This window comes from Chaetodon auriga, chromosome 13 (genome assembly GCF_051107435.1).
Source record: "Chaetodon auriga isolate fChaAug3 chromosome 13, fChaAug3.hap1, whole genome shotgun sequence".
Taxonomy (NCBI): Eukaryota; Metazoa; Chordata; class Actinopteri; order Chaetodontiformes; family Chaetodontidae; genus Chaetodon; species Chaetodon auriga.
The window spans coordinates 23,919,187-23,932,914 of record NC_135086.1 but is presented as its reverse complement, the minus strand read 5'-3'; the positions used below and the strand labels follow the sequence as shown (position 1 = coordinate 23,932,914).

The window sequence follows — 13,728 nt, the reverse complement described above, 5'->3', positions numbered from 1 at the left end:
GGACTAAAGTGTTCATTTTCATTTAGTGCTAGCATGCTGAAAATGTTTAACATATTTGCCATCTTAGCAAGTTAAAAGCATTTGTGAATTAGCGCAAATTAAGTACTGTCTGTCAACATTGCCACACCAAGAGCCACGCTGCTACTGTGGCTAAAAATCTACAATAATGTCAGCGATCATCATTTTAAGGCTTTGAAGTGGCCTGTTTCATAATGCAGTGGCAGGTCTCTCTATTCTTTGTGCTCACCTTGAAAATAGATTAATAATTACACCAAATGCAAATTCATTAGCTTAGTTTACTCAGAGGTTGGTTGCTAAGTTCTCTCAAGTTTGGTCAAAATTGATTCTGAAAGTTTAAAGTTTGGTTTAGTGATGCCCGACACTGTATGACAGAGTGTGCACACGCATACCCACGTGCAAATCTGTCCTAAGGCATTAAATATGCAGAAAGACACTCTGTGGTGACATGCATGAAACAGTCACCCACACTCCTCGTCAAACACACACACACACACACACACACACACACACACACACACACACACACCCTGACTACCAGCTGTGTCTCCTCCTACTCGATCCCCTCTTGCATCAGATCAGGACGAATCTCGCCCACTTGTTTCAGCACTCAGCCAGTACACCTACACACACCTCAGTATAGAGACTGCTTTTTTTTTCTGATCATCGCTTTCTGTTTCTGCATGTCAGTGGCTCGGATGATGTTTGAGTGTGAATCCAGCAAATGTGAGCCTGGCAGGTCAGTGCCATGAAGCCACAGTTGGTGTGATCTGCGTCATACATACACACCTCTTCAGCCTTTCCGGGCACACACAAGGCTTAGTCATTACACACTCACCCCCCCCCCCTTCTCTTTTCTGCTGCCATGTAGCTAGTCTTCTGTGCTTGCGTCCGTATGCTTCTTAATTGATAAAGAGATTCTTACTGTATCAGCATTCAAATCAGTGCTGCTTGTGTTTTTGTGTTTCACTTAACCTGCAAATTCTGATATTTCAACTTATGTTTTTTTAGTTTTGGCCATTACTAATAATTACATTTTACTCACCAAGTTAATTTCTGAGATCTGATGACATCACTAAAAAGAAGTAAGGCAGCACAGTGAAAGAGCAGTGCCCCAAGGGAGCTAAACTGTAGGGTTTGGGTTAAATTGTCAAATTCGTAACAAAAGTCTGCGATGCTGGCTGACCAGCATAGCAAACTATGTGATTGGTTGCAGAAACTTGAAAACATTTCACCTGTCATTCAAAGGGCTTCTTCTGTTCTAACTGGCTGGTGGGGAGTCCCGGTATTTAACCTCTGTGAGGTCATTATCATGGTCATTGAAACCACTTGGCTGTGGCTGGCTGTGAGAACAACAGTCATTCAGGATGTCACATGAGGCCAACCGTGAAACACTGTTAAATCTCCTGAGAGGCATGAAAGGACAGCGTTGTAGGTGGGTGATAAGTGGTGTCGTCGACCCCCTCCTCTGTTGAAGGACGGTTTTTCTGTTTTTACATAAATAGCCTTTGTCACTCCTCTTTCAAACCATCTGTCCTCCGTATCTGAATGAATGAGTGTTCCTGATTGTCCAGGTGGAGGTAAACTGGTGGGTCTTGACCTGAGGAGTTGGCCTTCCTGTGTTGAGCTGTGCATTTGTTCAATGGTTGTTAAGTTTCCCTGATACACAGGTTGATGCAGTTCTCTCTGTGCTGGACTGTATACACTAGATTGCTGTTCTTATGCTAGGCTGTGAGGTCTTTCAGGTGGAAAGCTCCTGTCTTAGTGTGATGCTGGGTTTGAAAAACACAGGGATGCAGTGTTTGTGTTGCAGCATCCCGACAGCTCCTAGCTTATGCTCCAGTGTGTGGTAAGAAACAAAGGGTAAGTACTGGTCTGTGTTTGGGGGGGTTTCCTGTATACTCCAGCGTAGCTCAGTTGTGTGTAGTCCAGAAGACCAAGCTGTTGTTCCTGACGTCCCTTCGTGTGAACTTGATGTTACTGTCCACTGAGTTTAAGTGTTCTGTGAAAGCTTGCACCCTCTGAGCTTCGATTTTGACTCATGTGTTGTCTCACATATCCAAACCAGTGGCTCACTACTGCTCCGGAGTTCAGGGAAACAGCCACAAGATCCTGACAGAACACCAACACTGCGGGTGGTGTAGAAAAACAGAACAAACGCAATAACATTCCATACGTGTCTGGAGTATGTGAGTAACTCCGGAGGATTTTCAGCAAGCACTGCATCCCTATGTTTTTCAAACCCAGCAACAACATAAAGACAAACTGTTACACCTGTAATCCCGCACATGATTCAAGCCTCCTTGGATCACCATGACCTGGATGACATCCATCATAGTTCACACTGACTTGCTGGTTCAACTGTGACTGACTGCACTTAGTGGACAATTATCAACCTTTTGGCAGAACGCACTGTTGGTTTCACCTCCAATCAAAGTGATGTTGATAATCTAAATACACTGTTGGCTTGTTTACAGCCTGTTGGCTTGTTTAGAGCCTGTCTGACTCTCGTGACAGCTGGACTATCTGAGACTAATTCTGGTCTGAACTTAACTCACTTCAGGTGGACTTTTTTGTGGCGATGTCACTGCGCTCCTGGGTGTCACTTTTTGCTAGAAAAGAAAAAGCACATAATGGACAGCTACATCAGAGTAGTATCAATAATGGTCCGTAAAATGTAAGACAGTAGTTAAAACAGAGAGAAATCAGAGATTCCTAAAATCCATGGTGATGATTTTAATTTGCTTTGTCTGACCAACTGTCAAAACTCCTACTCTTGGGAAGCTGGAACCCCTTTTAAATATCACTTAACTGGTAAATCAATCATCAAAATAGCTGATAAATTTTGTGTCAATCTCTTCGAGTAATTGAATTATCATTTTAGCTCTGATGTATGTTATGGATGCACCATTATATGAAATAAATCATTCGATACACATTTCCCTCACTCTCAGCCTGACATACCATATATAGTGTATTTTTGGAAGCTACAACACTCCTTTGACATAAAGCTCTTTGGGTTTGAACAGTTCTTGCCTTCACAGCATTGATTTTATAAATAGCTGGAAAAGTTGAACACAAACTTTCTTCCTTTCCGTTCAGATGATTGCCGCCCAGAAACAGCTGATAGAGAATGCAGATGCTGTTCAGGAGAGGATCGCCCAGGTGCAGAGAGAAGGTAAAGAGCACAGTGAGAGATGGCTGAATAGCTGAATGAGCTGACATGAGGTGATGAATGAAATGACTACAGTACAGGATGTCATAAAAATTCACCACATGAGCAATTCTGATGTGAACATCTAACAGAACTTAATGAGGGTGAGTCCTCAGAGAATGAGTCTGTGAGTAAACAACATTACAAGTGTAGATACAGTACTTGCTGGTGATTTTACACTCTCACATGTTGATATGGACTAATAAGAAAAAACAATGTGCTGTCATGTTTGTACCTTTTGAAATAAGGATCCTTTAAGACGAACATTAAAAAAAAAAAAAACTGCAGTAAGTATCTCTGCTTGAAATGCTGTACAAAAAAATAGCACTCATAACACGCTGCACTTCTGTTTTGCATGAATATTTTGGATTTTCCAGTGTAATGAACCAGTATGTGTGCAGCAAGTATTTACAGTGAAAAGGCAGGCAACTCCACAGCCAAGCCTCTGTATTATTAGATCCTCTCACTGCCTTAGAAATCTCCTGACCTTTGACGGTCAGTGTAAATGTCATGAAGGATGGTACAACCAACCCATCAAGACATGTTGTTGACACTTGCCCCTAGACATTTGGCGTTAGTCACAACCTTGAATTTGAATCCCCATCTAAACCCATGCAAAGCTCCTCTTTGTGTTTGTTTTGCAGGCATGGACTTCCATGAAGATCTTTCTCGGCTTGGGGAGAAGGAGGGACTGAAAGGACGCAAACTAAGCAAAGCTGTGGAGAGTTTCACCTGGAACATCACTGTGCTCAAGGTACTCAGATCGTGCTTGATAGGTGGCAGATAAATATCTGTCAGTTTAGTTTTTTCGTACACTTCACATTTCTGGTACTTGTGACATGTCTGAGACTCAAGAAGCTGATTGTGTTCTGTAATTTTAAATTGAATTCATAAATTAGGATGTACATATCTTCTTCTTTTTAAAAGAGACTTCAACCCTTTTACAGTCTATTCTTATGTTTCACTTGCTGTTCATGTAACTCAAAAGTACAGCAGTGGACGCACAACTGCAGCTTTCCATGCAGAGTGAAATTGTAATAAAGAGGTACAAGCTCACTCCATGGTTCAGCTAAAGCTAATAGCAGTCTGTCATTGTAAATTGCACATGGTTATTTATTCTTTCCATTACTCAATTAGATGCTTTATTATTGCCCTTATTGCCCTTTGACATCCGTTTTTGAATGAATCACACTTTGACATGTCCAACCACTGCATCACTCTGTTAGCTTTGGTTGAAGTGTAGTTAAAGATTTTCAGGACTTAGTTATCTGAAATATGATTTTCTAAAACTTGAATAAATTTGCTATAATCGCTTAACAATGGCTACAAATGACAGTGTAATATGAAAGAAAGAAGAACCATCTGACTGTGCAGTTCTCCGCACTCTCTGAGCTGTTTAGCCTCTTAAAGCTCATTGTTTTGGTTTTCCATCCTGCTGATCTGCTCTTGCCAACCAGAGGAGGTTCTGTACACTACCTGCCCAGCACAAAGCAGCATGCAGACAGAGTTAGCACCTAATTGGTACACAAAGTTGAACATCTAGCAGCTGAAGAGTCAGATATTTTTTTCACAGTTTGGTGGAAACCAAAACCAGAGCTGAAAGGAGACATGCATTTGTCAGGTGGACAGAAACACCTTTTCCATTGCCCACAAAAAAAAAATCAGTGACTGCAGCTGTAAGTCAGTTGCTAAAGATTTCTGCAGTTGTTCAGAACTAGCCTCCTGCTAAACACATCCCAGGAAACAATCCCAGCTAGCCTGTAAAACAGAATGAAATGCTGAATTTCCACCCTCAGCTTCACTTTAGATTTCTTACAATGCATGCGAGTCAAACTCATGTGTTTGCCTGTGTGCTGCAGGGTCAGAACGATCTGCTGCGTGGAGCTAAGATGGATTCCCTGGATGCCCTGAGGCAGCTGGCTCTGGCCTGTGAAGCATGTGGACTCACCTCCTCCTCCTCTTCCTCTACCTTTTCCACAGCTGAGCTTCACTACTCCTCTCACCCTCTGTCTGGCCGCAGAAGCAGCACACACGGCAACGGACGCATCTGACCCCCCCTCCGTCCAACATGCTGCCAAAGATAAATAGGGAGTGGACAGAGTAATTACCAGGGACAGCAGAGCTGAGGAGATGTGAGAGTGATATGACAGAGTATGATAGAGAGTGATCTAAGAGAGTGCGGGTGTGAGAAGCAGCACAGGAGATTTTCTATCCCTTTATCCAATGCAGTAAGTGTCTAGATGAGCCTAGACCAGAGCAGTATATCTGTTAAAGCCTTACGGGTGAGATCATCAATATATCACTGACGGTCCATTCTGCAGAGAAGCTTTCATGAATGTTATAACTCCGTGGTGGAAAAGCAAAGACAGACACTCCACACGGGTCTGAACTTGTGACGGCTCCTGCTTATTTAACTGAGAGAAGATGTGTGACTTAACATTGTAACTCTACAGGTTTTCCTCATTAGAGAGGAATCATACACACCTGAATAATCTGTGACAGCGGGGCTGGGTCAGAGCTGACGTTTACAGTCCTGTTGGTGTTTCATTTCAGAGGTAGAATGCAAAGTGGAGGGGCTGTAGAGCTGAGGGGACACGTTTTTCTCTGCCTTGGCATTTTAGTTTGTCCCTTGGGAAGGCATAAAGATTACCTGTGTGTGTGCGTGTGCCTTTGCAGGTTGTGACCCACAAAAACAAGACACACTTACGACTTTTTTAAAACTCACAAGTGTTTTATGGTACTTCTGCTTTTGTTTTTTGATGTAACCATAGTTAATGCAGTTGAACTTTTGAAGTAGCTTAACGTAAGAAAAACCCTCAGTCCTAAAGAGGTAGTCAAATTAGGATGGCCAAGGATGACTTGGATAAAGACGGATGGCAACATGAACTTTTTTCAGTACCTGATCGGCCGAAAGCATCCATAGCTGGGCTCTCTTTGGTCTTCAAACGTGAAAAACAAGGCGGGTGTTCTGAATTTCTCCTAAGCTATCAGAGAAAATCCATTGCTCACTGAATTTCAGATGAAAACTAGACATCATCATCATTATCAACAGTTATTAATGAGGTTTGGGAGTTTGGAGAGGTGGAAGGTCACATTGATCGAAACATCTGCTGATTTATCTAATTGGCTGTGTCAGTTCTTTCCAGATAATCTCGTAGCAGAAGCTGAGCTCTGGAGCTCTCGTCTGGTCTGTTTAAAGGCCTTTACCCTGAAATAACTCCACAGATTAGTTGACATGCAAAACACCCACGAGGACCCATCAGAGGTGTATTCGTATTTGGCAGATTCTGAGGATTTGTACACTTTCTAAACCTTAACCAGAATACGTAAAGATTGAGAGCATACACACATGTCCTCATCTAACTGCTATATTCATGTCGTGTGTAAAATAACCAGCGGCAGCTTGCACACACAGGGTCTTATCTCAGCCTGAGCACCTTTGAGTCTGTCATGTTCACTTGGAGAGGCGACCGCTGAAACATGAGGAATACAGTGTAGTGGAAAAGGGACACAGTAATTGGAGAAGTTGTGGATGCGTATTGATACTGTAGTACTACATGTCTGCTGTAGCACCTGTGTGGATCACATAACCTCACTGCACAGACATGTGGGGTTATGGGTGCTCAGAGTCTGTGCATGCGTGTGTGTAGAAAGAACAGACTCCTGCAGCATTGATGAAGAACTCTCTATTGATGTAGCAATAATAATAGTGGTAAGTTTTAAGAAAGCCAGTGAGGCTGTTTAACTCACTGTGTACTGATTAAAGGACTGAAAACAATATAACTAACTTCATAGCTCAGTGACACCTAGAAATGTGTATGAAAACAAGTACAAAAATGGTGCCTAGCAGGTGCTACTGATCTTGGCTCATAGTTGTACTTACCTGTCAGTGATGGCGTTCCTCAAGGCCTTTGAGTGTAACTGTGTGTTTCTTCTTAACGCAGGAAAACACCTGATTCTTGTTCTTTTAACTCAGCTTTTGTACTTGTATTCTTGTATCTTGTAATGCTGTGTTTGAACCAAAATTGACAAAAGTGAAGCTAAGCAGCACACAGGACTAAGCTAACCAGATAAGATTTACCTCCTTGAATATTGTCACATGTCTCTATTCTGTGGTGAACAAAATGGTATGTTGGATGTCCAGAACCTTTTGGATAATGCCAAAAATGCATCATCATCCATCTTATACAAGGCTGTTTTCTCAGTCCCAAAGAGATAAAATGTTTTCATCTGATAAGATTGATGTTATGAGAAAAGACTAAGGCAGGAATGTTTGAAAAGGTTCAATTTGATTCACTAGTATTCGTAATCTAGTGGGCCACAGGAGTTTGAACAAGTGTAATGGTATCTAAATCTACTCCAGCTGACAGTACAAACAGTCTGAACAAAGCAGGCGTGCGGTCACTGGGCAACTTGAGGGAACTTAGGAATGGAAGACATTTTGAATGTTTATCCTGCCCTTTGACGGAGGCAGGAAGGTGGACCGATGACGGACGGCGATCACAGCTTAACATTGTAACAGCTCCCCAGCTGCTCAACCCAGCTGGTGGCATTTTGCAGTAGACAGGATGTAATGAGAAACACTGAAACATGGCTGTGACACTGAGTTTTGTTCTGCCCCTCTTAAGTGCTTGTGCAGGACTACTGTATGTTCTGAATGACACTGTTTTGTCCATCTACACATTCCTTTCCTTTTTTAGTACTATTAACCTCTTTTATACCTCCATGTTTCTCCATGCTGTTGTTCTTGCTGCTCTTCCGGAGGCTCCAGGTTAGGGAGTAAGAGAGCTGATGTACTGAGTCATAGCCACAGGAGGAGGTTGACCTAATAACATTTCTATGTGAGTGTTTTTTTGTGTATGTTTGTCTCAGAGAAGGCATACGCTTCTAAAAGTAGAAGACATATATTGAAGAGAGAGCAAAGGTTGAAGCTGAGTAGAAGAAGGGACTGATATTGGATTAACTTTTCATTGCATGTGTGGTTGGCTGGGCACACCTGCAGAGCTTCATAATTGGCTGTGAGCAATAGACAGAGTGACAGCACCTGCTGTTTTGGTCTATTAATAACCTTCTGACTCACTGGAGGCCCTGGGGTGTGTGTATATGCTGGTGTGCGTATGTCTGTCATGATACCATGGTGCCCCAATTCCTGGCCTGATGATGCAAACTGGTTTACACTCATTGCCAAGCTATTTGCCATATTTCCTCTTCGCTGCACTGAAGCAGATAGCAGCCTCCACAGCTTCTTTGAGGATCTCCACTGCCCCTCAAGGCAGGCTCAAGTGCATGAAAACAACAGATTTCATATGACCACAGGAGGTGTCTCTATGCGAGATCTGCTTACCTGCAGGGAGGATCCCTCTGCATTAATGATGCATCAGCTCCAGTAAAACAACCCACAGTATTAGCTTTCTGTGTCCGGTTTACATGCCCGCTGACACGGGGAGTACAACTGGGTCAAAGAGCAAGCAGGCCATGGGACTCACCGTACCTGAGGAGATACAGTGAAAATGGAGGCCGCAGGCCTGACCTTAATAGATGAACATAAGGGGTCGAGGGCTCAGATTTCGGTAATTAGATCTCTTGTAGTTAATTTAAACCTCATTCTCAGAATAATTCATTAGGTAAACATTGTTCTAACAAAGAAGATCAATGGTAGACGGTGATGACTGTGCTGCTGCGTTACATGAAAGCATCATGTAATAACCGAGAAAAACGGCAGCTTGTTATTTGAGTGGAGACGACCTTTGCATTGCTTCAGGAGGATACAGCACCTGAGCCTCTCATTTGTGGGGCTTGAGCTAGAAGGAATATACCTGTGTTTCTGCATGCTTTAACCTTCTTACTTTGAATTATTTACTGTATACTTGTAATAGCAAAACATAGCATTGTATTTGAAATGAATACATCGAATGTGCTTTTATACCTTCCAGGCAGCTATTGGTTTCAGTTAATGTCAGTCAAGTCAGCTTGTTTAAAGTGAATCCATTCAGTAAACATTTTGCACAGGTTTAGTTTTTTTTTTTTTTTTTACAATATCATATTGTGGTGACGCAACACAATTTTTGTGATATGCGTTGAAAAACAGTCCCTGTTCTTTGTAGATACCAAACTTCTTTTGTCACCGTCCATTTTTTTGTTTGTTGTCGAGGTCTGAATTTCTGACAATAGCGCTCATCAATGCAACACTGTCTGACTGAGCTTCTCATCAGCTCATGACTTCCCCACAGTGTTTGCAAACTGATCCATGCTTTTCATTGCATTAGTGCGCAAAGATTATATATCCTCCATAAAAATGAAACTGTGCATAATGTTCACTGTGGTGGATCAACTGGGTCAAGCAAGATTTGGAAACCAGTGAGCAGTTAGGCAAAACATACATGATTTGTAGTAAATAAAGTAAACTTGCAGAAACACCAGTATGATCCTTTAAACATTCTAAAGTAGGGTTTAGGACTCTCACAGCTTCTGCTTCATACGTCACTGCACTCGTCTTACCTGATGATATGTTTACCTCTGCAAACGGCACTGCAGCCAGCCACTCACTGCAGTGTTTTACTATGATGTTCAGTAAATTGTATCTCATTTGTAACCCAATTCTGCACACTGATCCCTGTAGTGTGGACTTCCTGACTTCCCTTTATACCTTTAAAAGTGAAACAGATGTGTGTAAAGCTCTGTTTCTCACTGTGATACAATTTTAAGTTTTGAGTTTGGTGGATGGGAGTGGGAGATAGATCCATGCTAAACAGCAGGTTGTTGCATTGGGATGCACTGTATCTCTGTTACCCATGTGTCTTAACTTAGAGCTAGCTCTCTCTGTGCTCTTCAGTGTGTGATACTACCTGTCTTTGCAGACCAGTGGTCAAATAGTGCTTAACATTAATTTGAAAAATTAGAGAGTTGTTTATACCTGTCATGGTGATGTGGACAAAGTGGTGTAAAACACTTGGAAATGTGTACAGGTCAGGTACTTTCAGTTCTGTATTACCCGTGGCATCTGCAGTGTCTGTGTTGGCCTGTGTCTACACCGCTGACCTTTAATTCAGTGTTGTTCCCTCAACTGTTCTTACAGTCACTGTATGTTTTTGTAAAATAGTAAAAAAAATAAAAAAAAAAAAGACCAAAAGGAGAAAAATATTTATTGAAGTGTGTTTTAAAAAGCAGAAATAAATATAATTAATTAAATGGACTTTGCTTTTATTTTGAAAAGCTACTGTGTTTTCTATCTGACAAGTAATCAAATATAACAAGAGCGTGTACCCCAGACTAAATAAAGTTATCTTTTCCTGACCAAATCCTCGTGTGGCCTCTACTTCGTCTTACACTGTGTCTCTGTCCCAAAGCTCATGTCTCTATGTGTAATCTCAGGCTCTTTCAGGCTCACAGTTCCAGTTGTACTGTTCCACTCACACACTCCACTGGTTACAACCTTTATACCTTTATTGACAGTGACAGTTGGGTTTCAATTACATTTTACTGAATCTGGACCCAATACTGAATTTGCTCATCAAATCTGAAACCTTTTGATTTCCTTTCATAGACTGTATAAATAATCCCTTATTAAATCTAAATAGGTTTAGCTTTCATCATTTGCAGCTAACTATATTTATAAATGAGTAAAAGTCAAAGATCTATTATCAGCTTTTGTTGACTTTTTTTTTTTAACTGGCAGTCTGATAGGCCTTTTCCCGGAAGACATTTTGACATGTCATAGTAAGAAAAGCACAGATGTAAATAAATACATCATAACTGATGGCTGAATTCCATTTAGCTGTTTCAGTTTCAGGATATTGTGCATGCTGGATCACTGTCACACTGTTATTGGCTCATTGGGACATTTGAACAGAACGGAGCCATCATGAATGTCAGATCAGTAACACTGCTCTCCCTATGACAAGTCAAAATGTCTGCTGTGAAAAAGAGCCACTAATGTTCACAACTTGCATCTACAACCTCAAAATGAGATGAGCAGCATAATGATAACTTTGACACCTTATTTTCCACAAGCTGCCTGGACTATTAAGAACTAAGATGTTGAGCTTAAAAACTTGATATGATTTAAATGCCAGTCTATTAGGTGCACCTAGCTACACCTAACTCAGTCTTTTACAGCTGTCCTGCAAGAAATCCCACCTTCATTATAATGTTCAGATTATGCTGAAAAAGTCAATTTAATGGGTCTGCAGGCTGCAGTTTGTGCTGCTGTTGGTTTTGTTATACTGACAGGTGTCTCTGGTGCTCTGTGCTAATTGTGATGAATATCAATTTGTGCAAAGGATGACTAAATAAGTGGATTGTGTTGTGCTTCCTTAATAAACTCATGACCTCTTTTTGGTCTTTGAAGTGTTGTGTGGGTTTCATCAAATTTGCCGGAGCATGTGAGTTTCAGTCCATGTGAACACCTGTGGTATTTTAGATTTATAGTCATTTTACTTTTACTGCACAAAATGATTCAGGTCATATATCACATATTTAGCTCCGCGGAAGTTCAACCAGAAAGACTATCTTTATACTTAACCATTCAGTCACTTTCTCTCCCCTCTGTCAATGAGGGTATTGAGTCTGTCTGCTGATCTAACCTGCTGTTCTGTCATTGCTGTCATACTTTAAAACTGTTCTACTCTCTGCTGCTGTCAGCTGTCATTTCAGTGAAAAATCGATGTGACCCTCCTCCACCCCATCAATCTCCAGTTCTCATCACATCCAGCACCCAGGGATCCTTCAGATGAACTCATCAGAGGTCCTTCACCACATCTCATCCTCACAGATCTCCACCCATTTCCCCTCAACCCTTCCTGTACAGCTCTGGCATCAACTTTACTGTGCACCATGTCAAACGCAGTTATTTAGTCACTCTTAAATGAAGTCTCTCCTGACTGAAATGCTTTCTCCTATGTATCTCCCAGTGCTTCAGATAATGGAAGATCAGTGTTTTATTGTCAATCCTTCTTCATTTGTTGTTATTTGATTAAAATCTTCTACACATATCCACAAAACCCTCAAAGTATTCAACTGCGTAATTCCACTTTAAGGCTGAGGGGGGTCAGTCATAGAAAATAGTCTCCACTTTATCTTCAGGTTCACAGACTTTGTTTTTTCATAATGGCTCGGGAGATAGAGCGGTCATCCACCTATCAGAAGGTCAGTGGTTCGATCCCTCGGTCAACATGTCAAAGTATCCTTGGGCAAGATGCTGAACCCCAGTATGCTGTGTCATTGGTGTGCATGAATGGATAGCGCTCGTAATGAGCAGGTGGCTTAGCTACCAAACAAATGGATGAATATAGACTTTGAGTGGTCGTCAGACTAGAAAAAATACAGTCCATCTACCATAACCTTCTCTGACTTTTACCTGTGTAGATTAGTTAACTCTTTAATTAATAATTGCTTTAATGTAACAGAGAAGAAATTTCAGTTTAAACTTTCAAAGGTTACCAGTACATTTAAAGAGTTTTTTGGATGTGGAGCCGAAACTGTGTTCAAGCAGCTATAATAAAAAAGTTGAAATGTCAAACTATTCCACCTTAAAGCATTTGAAAAGGTTAATGTGATCATCTCTAGTTAACAGCATCTTCAGCCTAAAAACTGCTTTTACAAAACATGAAGTATGTTTTAGTCTCACAGTCAGCCTGATGTTTGAACTCATGGAAATCCTCACTATAAGTCGGAACTGAAAGAAAGATTTATAGATTTCACTGCAATTAATCAAACAATCAAACAATCAAACAAACAAACAAACAAACAAACAAACAAACAAACAAAAACCCCAAACATTTATGATTTTTTTCTGTCTCTGCCTTCAAGAACACTAAAACATAACAAGAAATGTGAGCCTTTAAAGACAGGAGAGCTTGAGTCTTTAGGAAATATATAAACTAATCTAAATAAGGAGGAAAGAGCAGTCCTACTTCTATTTTTAATGAAGGATTTCACAAATGAAGATGTCCCACCATAAAATAACATGTATTGTGCTCATATTTGTCATGAACACACTAGTAGCCAAAGACAACAATCACTGGCTGGCCTAACATGAAGTAACAATGTTTTGGTCCCACAGGATCAATTATTTAAATTTGAATAAAAAACAAAACAAACATTTATAGACCTAAAAGAGTTATGAAGCCACAGGCGAACACACAATAAATAGACTCCATCAGTGAAACTAGAAATGTCAAGGTGATTAGTGAATAACATGGGGATTGTTCTTTCAGACCACAATTCAAACAGAAATGTTCAAAGATGATCCTTTTCCAGTAAGACACAGTCTGACACCAACAGATGCTGAGAAGAACACTTTGAATCTCTGTCTCTAATCTTCATTTAAACTGCAGCATTGTTGAAATTTTCCATGAAACTGAGTCAGACAAAACACAGTGTTAGTCCAGTGACTCCTGAACAGCTCCACCCAGTGGAGAGTTATGACAATGACAGGAAAGGTCTTGAAGACTCTGGACCTCCTCCAAGTTTAACAGTTGGGACAGCTAAGCTATTGC

At 41.0% G+C, this 13,728-nt stretch overlaps 1 protein-coding gene across 1 annotated transcript in view; it reads left to right on the top strand.

The window, feature by feature from the left end:
• plcl1 (phospholipase C like 1) overlaps positions 1-10,530 on the top strand; it is a 91,439-nt gene extending 80,909 nt beyond the window's left edge. The window contains exons 10-12 of the mRNA XM_076746506.1: positions 3,121-3,196; positions 3,877-3,986; positions 5,092-10,530. Coding sequence (XP_076602621.1) covers positions 3,121-3,196; positions 3,877-3,986; positions 5,092-5,283 — 378 coding nt within the window. The 3' untranslated portion in view covers positions 5,284-10,530. The remainder of the gene's footprint in view (positions 1-3,120; positions 3,197-3,876; positions 3,987-5,091) is intronic.
• The last annotated feature ends 3,198 nt before the right edge of the window (positions 10,531-13,728 follow it).